Raw genomic sequence first — 13,652 nt, 5'->3', positions numbered from 1 at the left:
CGAAGATGCAATTAGTTTCCGAACAATACCTTTAGGTTTAGTTAATGGATCTCTATAATTTTTTAACAAAAGGTTTAATACCACTAAAGGAAGGTTTGGATTGATTTTTGGGGTTATGGTCCCCATAGTTAAGGAATTAGGGGCCAAAAAAGGGGCCCAAAATAAGCATTTTTGTAGTTTTCAAACAATAACTTGTGTTTAAGTGTATGAATCTCTCTGAAATTATACCACAAGTTTCCATAACATGAAGGGATGGTTAGTAATGACTTTGGGGGTTATTGCTCAAAATTTTTTGGAATCAAGGGCAAAAAAAGGGTTTTTCTGGTCGATGGACAATTAAGACAACTTAAAAGCAGTGTAAGGGAGGTAATTCAAAAACAGTTAACATACAATGTTTGGTATGTTAGGATTTACCTCCCTTACACTACTGGTAAATAATGTATAAAGAAATGTCAGGTTTTGGACTTATTGCAAAGAAAAGGGGGTGGTAGTAGTTTTCAATTTTTTTTCTCCAAATTTCTCAAATTCCAAAATTTTGAAAAGTTTGAAGAAGAAATCTTTAATTGCACAATATTGCAAAATAGATTTGTATGATCTTGACATTTGTTTTGTGTCAGAAACTCATATAATGTCAAGAATTTGATCACAATCCAAATTCAAAGCTGTATCAAGCTTGAATGTTGTGTCCATACTTGACCCAACTGTTCAGGATTCGACCTCTGCGGTTTTATAAAGCTGCACCCTGGGGAGCACCTGGTTATTTTTTCAATAAATTTATTTTTAGGCCTCAAGTCAGCACATTTTGAAGATGTCAAAACACAATCATTTAAGGCATTTTTCAGACCCAAAAGCTTAAAGAAAATATTGACAGCAATTTTAGATTCTAAATGTTTTGCATCCTGGAAATTAAAGTTTGGAGAAATATCATTGAAATGGTACTATAAAGGGTGGAGGAATCTTTCTACACAATTTTAATGCAAATATATCTGACTATATAGACATCATTACTGTATATCAGGATGGAAACACAGATTATTTGAAAAAAATCAGATTCATAAATATATTGCAAATGTGACAGAAATGAAAGTGAAAACTAAATTGTGTAAACAATGGATTGTTATGACATGGTTTGCATTTTAATTTTCTAAATTACAGGTTGTAGCTGGACAAACTATTGGAGTGGCAGTAAAGTCAACCTGTAGAAATCATATTAAAGTAATTTTTAACAAAGATGGAGGGGCAGTGGATCCTACAGGATTTATGACGAAGAGAGGAGTTAAACTTCAGCCTTGGTATCAGGAATGTGATGATTATAAACTAGTTTTCATGGTAAGCTGGATGTGTTAAGCATATTACTGTAGATTTATATATATTTTTGTGGCTACTTATTTTTGTGGATTGAAGAAATATTGTGTTTTCGTGGATATTTTATTTTGTGGTTTTACAAAAGTCTTGATATAAACCTAGAGAAAATCCACAAAAATTGGTAACCCCAGAATATTAATAAATCCACAGTAATCATTCTCTGCCAATCCAAATTCTTCGAACTTGAACGGAAAGTTTAGCAGTTCTTGTTCCACATGTGGTACCAATGGTACTGCTCATGGAAATAGCATGGAATCTGTTAATGCACAAATTTAGAAATGAATCTAAAACATATGAGAATTTGATATTGCTAGAATAGGATTAACACCAGTAAGAAGAGTTATATGCTTGGTTTAATGGTGTCTTACAATTTTCTCAGGTGATTTATTCCTTTGTGATTGTGAATGCGCAGGTGTGTTGTAACAAAATTTATTAGGGCCCCGCCACAGGCGGGTCCCCTATAATGATCAGTCTGTCCGTCCGTCCGTAACACTTTGTGTCCGCTCCATATCTAGAGAACCATTATGATTTCATACTTTATACTTTACATGTTTATTAACCACCACCAGAGGGCGTGTCATGATGTATGTACAACTTCCTAGGTCAAAGGTCAAGGTAAAAAAACTTTGGTTTCAGTTGACAAACCTGTGTCCTGTGGTGAAGATCGTGTCCGCTCTATATCTTGAGAACCGTTATGATTTGAAAGTTTATACTTGACATGTATATGAACCAACACCAGAGGGTGTGTCATAATTTATGAACGACTGCCTAGGGCAAAGTTCAAGGTCAAAAACCTTGGTTTCAGTTGACAACCCCATGTCCTATGGTAAAGATCGTGTCCGCTCTATATCTTGAGAACCGTTATCATTTCAAAGTTTATACTTGACATGTATATAAACCAACACCAAAGGGTGTGTCATAATTTATGTGCAACTTCCTAGGTCAAAGGTCAAGGTCAAAAACTTTGGTTTCAGTTGACAACCCCATGTCCTATGGTAAAGATCGTGTCCGCTCTATATCTTGAGAACCGTTATCATTTCAAAGTTTATACTTGACATGTTTATAAACCAACACCAAAGGGTGTGTTATAATTTATTTACAACTTCCTAGGTCAAAGGTCAAGGTCAAAAACTTTGATTTCAGTTGACAAACCCATGTCCTATGGTAAAGATACAATTTTTTAATGCACATTATTCACAGCGGGGCCCACAGAGATGGCTCCCATCTCAATGATATCTAGTTGATTATTGTTTTCTGTTTTTAGGGATTTACTATAAAAGCAGGTTCAATTGTTGGTGCAATTGGTAGATTGATCAATAAGATTACTCAAAAATTGCAAAACAAAAATACTGCGAAGGAAACTATGCCAAAGTTAAAGAAGGATCCACCAGGTATTGATGTTAAAAAGATAAAAGGTACGTTATCTCTAGGCTATATCTTCTTTTTTTTTTTTGGTTTATAAATTCTTTCAAAGTTTTGTTATGCCTGTTTATAGGACTTATTATGGTACACCAATGTCTGCCTGTCCGTCCATGTATCCATCCATTGATTCATGTATCCATCCATTGATTCATGTATCCATCAGACTCGCTGTCGTCAACAAAAAACTCTCAAACCTATTTGCATGAAAATTTGTTGAAATGTTTATATCTATTGATGTGAGATCCCTTGCTATTTTTACAAATTTTGAATTGTAAGTTTTCGAGTTGTGGGGTTTTATTTATTAAAAAGGGGGGATTTTCCAGTCTTCAGATAATGACTCAAAAGTGCTTTGAGCAGTTTTCATGAAATTTTGGTGTCTGGTAAATATCTATTAAAATTAAATCCCTTTAAAATCAATTGGAAATGGGGAATGTGTCAAAGAGACAACAACCCGACCAAAGAGCAGAAAACAGCAAAAATGACATTGAGTAATTATAAAAGTTTATTCTTTAAAAAAGCAACTGGCGTATCATGCGTTCATTGTGCAGCTCTATTGAATAAGTTTTTAAATTTCTAATATATTTGCCTAGATTAAGACATTATTTGTAGAAATGAACATCTGGTGCAGAAAATTTGATACTGTTCATGTTATTATCATGCTCATATTCTCAAGTTTTTAAAGGAGGGTCTCAATGGCTGGGTAGTCTTAAGTAGTTCATATGCTGTCAACACTATAAAGTTTCTGGTTCCAACCCTTCCATATGGTGCATTTAACTCAAATCATAATTGACTACGATAATGCAAGGTTTTGGTTCTCATACCTCACTCTGGTGTCCTTTAATAAAAAAACTTGTCGCCCTGATATTGCCAATAGTGCTGAACAGCATCAAACAGTCAAAAGTATTTAAGGTTGATACTTTGATTTTAGAATAGATCAGATCATTTTGAAATATTCCTGAAAAAGGGTTAAATATATCATAGTCACCTAAACTATTTTCAGGAATATATATATATAGAGTTTAAAATTTAACTATTTTATATTAATCATTCTTTCAGGAAAACAAAAGAAAATATTTTAAAAAAATGATAACTTTTTTTGGGACATTATTGAGAATTATTATCAAGAAACAGATGAAATTTGATGATATGTTCTCATTTGCTTTCTATTCTACGAAAAAACTAAGCAACAGTTTTGTTGTGGTATACATTTGTCTATGCACTGGTAGACCTATTTGGCAAATGACCGCGATTTTTGGCAAATCTGCGCGGAACGGATAATAAGTAGAGGTTCATCGTAAATTTTCTGTTTTACAGAATATTTTGCGGTTCTCAGGAGATTGTCCGTGTCTCAGGGAATTATCCGCGTGTCTCAGGGAATTATCCGTTTGTCCGATTAAACTGGTGTGTATTGAGTCAGTGATAGAACCAGTGATAGAACCAGTGATGCGTGAGCGACGGTTATTAATAGATCGTTGTATAATCCGTTATCTGTGAGCAACGGTTATTAATAGATCGTTGTGATTATATACAATGTTTACAGTCAGATAAAAATAACCGTCTTATTACCCTTTTCAGTCGAGAAATAAAAAGCGGTGGTTTTGATATTAAAGTTACTTGCAATTTAAATAACGAATTTAGTTCAATAAAGAATAATCTATTTAAATGTGACCAATGAACAGGAAAAGTGCACGTGGTAACTTTGCAATACTACAAATATGTTCACCTTACAAAATTCTTCTTTATTGTCATGTTAAGATAAATCAGTTCCTGTAAAAACAGTAAAAACAGAGTCTTAATTACTGGAGATGCCGTAATCCGACATAATGTCATACTGATTTGACACTTGTCTAGTGTGAGTAACACCTGCTGTGATATTTTTGCAATACAACATGGACAAGCGGAAGGTCGTAAATCAATCTGTTGATCCGAATTCAACTTTACCTGTACAGATATTTATTTATGGAGGATATCATAGATACATTTAATAAATTGTATTGTATTCAATGGAGATAATTTAAATACACAATATAATTTATTAAGACATATTTGCAGGTATACATTGAACATGTTTTCTCCAACCAAGAAGGTTTGATATTGAATGCTTTTTTTTTTTTTTTTTTTTTTTTTTTTTTTTATCAAACTTCGATCTGATCAGTCTCGTAGATTATAAACGAGTAATTCGTTTATAGTTACACATTGTTACTCTTCTAACGTCTTTTTCTTTGTGCTATTAAAAAAAAACTCACAATTTTCCACATCAGATCGACATTTATATATATATGAATACTGGAAATCTTTTTTTCCGTCCGACACCACGCTCCCCACAAGAGCCCCAAGATATAATCATACCTTGTCAATCACTAGCCGCAAGTTGAACATTTTGGTCAGCCTTCCTCGTGCTTTCAATTATGACATCGTTGCGAATTTATTTTTTTTAAATTGACATGTGAAAAGAATAAAGTGATGGGAAGTTTATTTTACGACCTATCAGAACTTCTTGTGATTCTAATAAGATTTTTCTTATTCAATAATGCATGCACATGTTGTTGGTAATCAGACTTATTTACAAACGTAGAAACAAATACTTCGTTTAATCAGGTTGAAGTAAGAAACAAAGGCAGCGTTTGTACTAACAAACGACAAACTGCAGACGCATTTTTAGCGTTTGCATAGTTTGTCAAAGTTTATGTAAACTTTGCAAACGTATGTGTTTGAAAGAAATGATCAAAACATGTGCGAGCTTAGCCGTTTGCATCGTTTGTGTTAGAAAGAAATGCATCTTTAATGAGTCTGAATCCGTAACCGTCAAAATAGCATGCTTTACAAAAAGATCAGCCAATTCAAACGTTTCTTTACACAAAGATGATTTTAAGTACGTCATACATTACATGTAAATTAAACATTTATTTAAGTAATTTTTTTTCGTATCTATCTTTTTCGTATCTATCAATTTGGTTACAGGGTTTATGCAAGTAAGTTGTACCGTGTGGTGCGTTTTCAGATTCATTTCTCAACAACTTCCTGTGAACCGAAATATTTCGGCGGGGGTATCAACAGCGGCAAGCTTACAGTTTAACTTGCTTAAATTCTATTTAAGTCAGTTTATTGAAATAAAATTGAAAATGGAAATGGGGAATGTGTCAAAGAGATAGCAACCCGACCATAGAAAAACAGCAGCAGAAGGTCACCAACAGGTCTTCAATGTAGCGAGAAACTCCCGCACCCGAAGGCGTCCTTCAGCTGGCCCCTAAACAAATATATACTAGTTCAGTGATAATGAACGCCATACTAATTTCCAAATTGTACACAAGAGACTAAAATTAAAATAATACAAGACTAACAAAGGCCAGAGGCTCCTGACTTGGGACAGGCGGAAAAATGCGGCGGGGTTAAACATGTTTATGAGATCTCAACCCTCCCCCTATACCTCTAGCCAATGTAGAAAAGTAAACGTATAACAATACGCACATTTAAAATTCAGTTCTAAAGAAGTCCGAGTCTGATGTCAGAAGATTTAACCAGATAAAATAAACAAAATGACATTGTTTTTGCAGAAGATTAATCCAGACATTAACGTACTTTGGCTTCCCATTTGTTCCACTGTGTAGGATAACTTATTTTAATACGCATTACATCATTATTATTACCAATATTAAAATGCTGGAATGCAAGTTGTATACTTATTATTTTACTAATTTGCGTTTTGGTTCCGTTCAAATTTGCTGTTATAGCATGTATAGATTCCTTGATTTTCATAACTTATCTAGTTTCAGTTGTTAAATACTAGTCAGTAAAGAGCTAAATATTTTGCCTTCCAGCAGTCAACAATTAAGCATCAGACGTATACGTGATACATTAATCATATATAAATGTAATATCAGTACATGTAATGACTTTTTCTCCTTTTATAGCCGACTATGCAGTATGGGCTGTGCTCATTGTTGAAGGCCGTACGGTGATCTACATGTATAGTTGTTAATTTCTGTGGCATATGGTCTCGTAACGAGAGTTTTCTCATTGGCAATCACACCACATCTTTTTTTTAAACGGACTCATTTAGCATTTGTTATGTTCTCAACGGTTGAGAAAAACTCCATGGATGACAAGTCAACTGGGGTTTTGAGTTGAACATTTTGATTGTGTATGTTTATAAGGGTTTGCATAGGATTTATATAGAAGAAGAGAGAATATATATGGACAAAAAGTGCACAACAAAGGGCCAAAAAAGTAAATAAAATAGAAACCAAGAAAACAAAGAATATAGAATAATGGGGGAAAATATGAAGACTACAGAAAAATTACTTACAACTATAAGACAATATTCAAGACCCTCGTATGTGTTCAAATACAATCTGTATACACTATAGTATATATCTTGCTATAAAGTTCCGTTCTCAATGTTATTTGCTCGAGCATGACTGTCTGATTCTATTGAATTTTTAAATTGATGTCCAGTGGCAAACATTTCTAGAGTCGTGTCATTCAGGAAGTAAATACAAGAAAAAATGAATCTGTTCATGCGCGGGTTGGTTAAAAATAGAGCTCCCTACATATATCTTGTTTAAAAAAATATTTAAATTATTTTACTCAGCTATCTTCAAGGCACCATCTTCTTCTGTTACATGAAATTGTGATACTGTGAAATTGACTGATTAGATTTCATTTTAGATTGCCAAAGTTTGAAGTAGTAGAGACCATTTCCGTGACCTGTGTTTGTTGCACTCTGTGGGTAAAATCCAGTAGTTTTTTTTAGCCTACTGAGATTGTAATAACTTATTTTCGAATGATGGAACCATATCAAAATAATAAATTGAACACGGGTTTGACAGTCAGTAAACTGTCACACAAGAAATAGATTGAATGTTGCATGTTCACTAGTCCAATTTGTAATGTTGTCTTTACGTCCTTCCACATTCTTTTTTTTTCAAAATCCGGGATCCGCTTTCGAATATATTATGGGAGTCTGTCAATGGAGCTAGAGATACATTTAACGACCTTGACTGGCTACACAACCCTTGCACGGTAGATAAATACATCATACACAGATACACTGGCTGGTTAAAGGGACAATAAACCAGAAGTGTAAATTGCCCCAGGTATTTTAAGTATATTGTGTGTAATGTGTCAACAGCCACGTGTTAGTGAATTCACAGTCGCTTGAATTTTAGTGATATATGTATGAAAAAAAAAATAAAAAAATACTGTTATATATATTAATTTCATACATATATCACTAAAATTCACGCGACTGTGGTGAATTCAAAGATAATCAAAATGATCTAATTCACGTGGTAATCTACCATGCAGCTACGCATCATCGCACATCGCAAACAACTAGCTTTGCATTGCAAGATATTTAATTCTACCCCCGCTTTGAAAAAAAGGGGGGGTATACTGTTTTACCTCTGTCTGTCCTTCCGTCAGTCCATCCGTCGGTCAGTCTGTCAGTCAGTCCGTCCGTCCCATGAATATTTTTCGTCACATTTTTTGTCAGGAACTACACTACCAGGATTTCTGAAATTTGGTTTCAGGCTTGATATAAGTCAGCTATACTTGGAACTTGATGCGTTTTCAGATTCATCACTCAACAACTTCCTGTTTACCGAACACTTGTTTGATTTTACACATGATAGCCAAGTTGAAAATTTTTCGTCACATTTTTCTCAGGAACTACAATACAAGGATTTCTGAAATTTGGTTTAAGGGTTAAAATAAGTCAGCTATACCGTGGTAACCAAGGTCTGTCGTTTTTAACTGTTTATATGGGAATTGGTGAAAAAGTCATAGTTCAAAGTCATAAATGAGCGTAAGTAAGTGTTCCGTGAAAATTGTTTTCGAAAATCTAATTTGTTCATAATTCTTTTATGTAATAAACTTATTTAAATAAATTTGTACCTTCCCTTGTCTGATCACCAGCATGGCTAAAGGTATTACTCCCAAATGTATTGTGAGGTGACCCGTTCAGGTATTCAAGCGATTTCCTGTCGGACTTGCAAGTTCATGCATCGCTTCACTTCTAAGGGTATTGATCAGTGTATACGACCGATAACTTGAAACTTTCCATTTTGAACTATCAGGTGTATAGTATAAATCTCTGTCTTGCGTGTCCGATATACTAGTCATTACTAAACGCATAAGCTTGTTTATAAATTACTTTTCTGTTGTAAAGAATATTATTTATAAAAATCTAAATAATTCCAAAAAAAAAAGATTTGATAAAATAAAAATCTGTTTTCACATTTTTTCCACGGGTAAATTTGGGGAAATGTAAGTACTCGTTCTCAAAAGTGAAGGACAGTTTGAAACGTACAAGAAATATTGATTTAACAAAAATATACGCACTTATCGACCATTCTTTTATACGCCTTGATAGAAAGTTACGGAACTATAGATAGTTGCAATTCAAAATTATATACATTTTTACATTGAACATATTAAGAAAGAAACATACATTTTGTTTATTTGGGTTAAAAGTTTTGTAAATAAACTAGTCCTCGTATGACAACAGTATGTTATCATGGGATGTCGATGGACGAAGAAGAAGAAGAGAACTTATTTGAATTAAATACAGGTCGACATTTAACTTGCTTTGGGTTCATCGAAGTTATGGACATAGTAAAATCACAGATTTCTATTTCAACAAGATTGTTCAAGAACAAAGGAAGGAGTTGTCATCACAATTGTTGGCTATAATGTATAATGATGTGAACATGGTTCTGAAAGTACATTATGCAAAATTTCCTGTTCCGACATGCATGCCACTGGACAAACACTAATTATCCCCAAGGGATGTGAATATTTTGCTGGAAAACTATTGAGTATCAAAGTTTCAAATTAATTTCGGGATTTATTTTCCTTCTTGGTATTCAATATTCAATAACAGAAAAAAGAATAAACTGCTTGTCCGCTAAATAGGGGTATTCTTGTTATAGTTATATTAAAAAAAAAGGATATATGACATTAAATTGGTTCTGTCTTTTTTTTAAACATCGTTAAAAAGATGTGTGTCTAAGGTGAACGACGCAAGAACCCTGTAATACTAGTACGAGAGCATGTAAACATTCCTTCTCATTAATATGGTTGTATTGGAAATCTTTTCATACAGATTGACAACTCATGGTCCGATATGCATGTAATATTTGCCACATGACGCCCATAGTTCTTTCTACCATCATCATCTTATTCTTTGATATTGCTGTAAACATCGATGGTTCACACCCAAACAAAATGGGAGTAATGTACCTTCTGATAGCTTCTCCGTGTTATACACTTGTGAAACTTAATATATAGACGAAATTTCGGTATTGAAATGAATCTGCATCTCACAAACAGGATTTTTAAATAACGATTTTGAGCAATCGTTGTAGGTTCATGAATATTCATATGGTGCTTTTCTTTAGCGCCAATTGGAAAAAACGTATCTTTAAATAAAGTTTACATTATTAAACATATTCCTCAGAAATCAGTTATCATAAAACCATACGAGTCATGATAAACCTTGATAAAACACAGTTCTGTTATCATAAAACATAAAATAATGCACTATGTAAACTGGAGTAAAATTATGAGAGTTCTAAGCACTGTACATGTACTATAGTAAAGTTGTAAGCCTGTTCTGTCACAAAACTTGTAAGCGATGGTCCATGCAGTTATATTCATGTCTGGAAATGTCCTTGGCTGTTTATCCAAAAGATATAGTCTGGGTTTTTTTCTGTTTCCCATCGTTTTTTAAGAAATGCATTTAAGAGTGAATCGTTAACTGGGTAAAGACCAGTGGCAAATATCTCTCTGTTCGTTCTGTCGATTTGGGAAGACATTTTCTAATTCATTTGTAAATTTCTATATGTGTTTGCAATGCTCAATGCTTGGACTTTGAAAAGGCGCTAATAAAGCTAACTAAATATTATTTTGATAAAAGAGGTAATACAACAAATTTAATTTTTCAAACACATAATTCTGTAAACATCGCGTGTGAGGGTTTACACGGAGTTAAAAGAAAAGACAACAGGGCAAATCTGATGAAAAAAATATACCGAAAATTCGTAGTAACAGGAAATTAAACAGTAATTGAAACCCCCTCCTGAAACAAATGTACCTCATGACCTGTATTATGCTGAGGTACAATTTTTTTGGTGAAAAAAATATAGAATGCTGGAAGTGTTTCGATGTGCTATTGGAAAATCCTTTGAAAAAAATGGGTAGGGTTCACCAGGACACGGCTTAGGTAGCACTTCACAGAAAATATAGTTACAATTGAGCCACAGAATGTTGAATAACCTTCCAACCCTGGCCTTCTAATACGTTAGGCCAACTGTTAGTGTCATACATGCTAAACTACACGGAGTGCTACCATACTCACATGCTCCCGATACTAGTATGTTGAAGAAGTATTGAAATTAATAGAACCAGAGCCGGATTTAGTGGGGAATGGCGTTGATGGGAGTTTTTAATAGTCTTGATTTGATTGATTGATATACATGGAAGTTTTTAACGACACTGACTCAATGACTGGCTATACAACACATAGAAGTTTTTGACGACATTGACTGCCTAAACAGCCCTTTGAGTTTCTCAGTCGGCTATAAAGGGGGGAATGACACGGTGTCCGCCCCCTTTTGTTGAAAAATAAATATTGATTATATAGGGAATCACTTGAGAATGACTGGAGCTGGTCCTCTCATGACATTATCAGTTAGTCTCCCCTCTCCTTATATATAAAAAAAAATCTGGATCTGCCACTGAGAACAAGTTTAATAAATTAAAAAAAAAGAATGTGTCACTAGTATACACGGATGCCCAATCCGCACTATCATTTTCTATGTTTAACAGACCACTTACTTAGTATAGAAAGTCCCTGAGTGGACTGAGGAAATGAGGTAATTCTAATTTGGCATTAAATTTAGAAAGATCATATCATTGTGAACATGTGTACTAAATTTAAAATTGATTGGATATCAACTTCATCAAACACTATACCTCGACCAAAAACTTCAACCTGAAGCGGGACAGACGGACGAACGAACAAACGAACAGACAGACCAGAAACAATGCTGAGAATGGAACATCCAAAGTATATATTTTTAATCTTTATTGCAAAATTACACCCATAAGGGTCAAGCAATATAAACAAACATTGTAATATAAGGTAATCTTATACACTCCCACTCCTGAAACACAAACAAAATTAAAAGTCATCTGATTGCAATCTTATAACTGTTAATACTGATGAAGTCGCTTTATCATTGATTTATAAGATACAAGTTGTGACCTTCGAAATTGTTTTATATTATTTTATTCGTATATTTTCCTATAGACTTTAAAGGTACCTCCGTTGTCCTAATAAAAAAAAATCCCTTCCATAATATCCAAAACGTCATCGTTGATTTGAAAAAAAAAATGATTTTAGATTATCGATTATCAATTGAAATGAACCTACTAGAGCCTCAACTTTCAAGCGCACAATCATTACACATCACTTTAACCCTGAGTTAATGACATTCCACAATCGGTCAGTAACATCACCTGTGTTTATAGTTACAGGGTATTTCCCGCCGTTGGACAATCCCGTGCAGCCGACACAATTGATTTTTAACATTCTCTATTATGAGCGAGGTCAAGTTTTAGATCAAGTTAATTACATATATTTTTAACGTTAATTATTTAATTATTAAAAAAAAACGTATCATCATTTCTTTTCTTTTCTTTTTTTTGTTTGCTAGTATAGTAAATAAATCTCAATCCCGGGATGTAGATACACTTAACATTAGACCTGGAAGTGCCTTCTTATAAATGGAGAAACTGTCTTTCACATTAAAATTTAAAAGAATATTATCGCTCAGGCATATTTTAAATTTTGTAATAAGATGATTGATTGTTGGTTGTTTAACTTCCAGTGGCAAATATTCCATAAATGTCAGGACGAACTTAGTTTTAAGATCGAACTCTCAAAAAATAATTGAAAAACAGTAATGATGACAGAAGAACTTTGATACGTGTGAAATAACCATCCAATCTTTTAAATATAACTTATTTATATTTCAAAAAGTAACAGATTAGTTTACAAGACGTGCATTGACGTCCTTTCATATCTTTAAAATGGAACTTCTTTGTCTAAAAGACAACCCACGAGTTGTCGAAATCCAGTTGCATGCATACTATATATATACATACATATGCATATTATGCATCGACGATCGTTGTATTACGTAACATACTGCTATACCAATTAACCCCTGATATCAACTAAGGTTAGAACTTCCTCCAGGCCGTTCATTTTATTTTTGTTCCAATAAACGGTTCTTGAATCAATTATAATTTCTGAAGTATTTACGATGAAAGCATTATTCTCAAGTCGTCTTTAATACACAATGATAAAATTGTATTTATACTACAATTGAAAAGTAATTTAATAAAACAAATGACAAATGAACTTTAATTATAAAGATGAATGTATGTCCATATGCTCATATATATACACATTCGGACTAAAATTCGCAACTTGTTATTATCTCATCGTAGCATATTGTTATTTTTGCTAATATATGCCTTCAACCCCAAGAGGTATAAATGTGCATTTCATTCTGAAAGATTAATGGATCAACAGGTGATGAAGACCGTTTTAAAAATTCCTATTTGCCAATGAAGTTTAAATGATCTGCGGCCTCAGAAATACACATGTATTTTTCCATCATAAAAGTAAACCTTTCACCCCGAGAAATATATAATCTGTTTCTCTCTAAATTTACAGAAACATTATGTGATAAATTTTTGAAAATTCCTTATATCTCAATCGATTAATGATACTAGTAGTTCTGTAAACTTCTACATATATCACAATCTGTACGTCAATACAACCGTCCCTCACA

The 13,652-nt window shown here is 33.4% G+C and overlaps 1 protein-coding gene across 1 annotated transcript in view; it reads left to right on the top strand.

Annotated features, from left to right (window-relative positions):
- Positions 1-13,652, top strand: part of LOC139500292 (uncharacterized) — a 63,214-nt gene that overhangs the window by 36,847 nt on the left and 12,715 nt on the right. Inside the window, exons 13-14 of the mRNA XM_071289034.1 lie at positions 1,156-1,329; positions 2,630-2,780. Of these exons, the coding sequence (XP_071145135.1) occupies positions 1,156-1,329; positions 2,630-2,780 (325 nt within the window). The remainder of the gene's footprint in view (positions 1-1,155; positions 1,330-2,629; positions 2,781-13,652) is intronic.

The sequence above is a fragment of the Mytilus edulis genome, chromosome 13, assembly GCF_963676685.1.
Source record: "Mytilus edulis chromosome 13, xbMytEdul2.2, whole genome shotgun sequence".
Lineage (NCBI taxonomy): Eukaryota > Metazoa > Mollusca > Bivalvia > Mytilida > Mytilidae > Mytilus > Mytilus edulis.
Note: the sequence above shows the minus strand (reverse complement) of the source record. Positions and strands in the feature narration are given on the sequence as shown.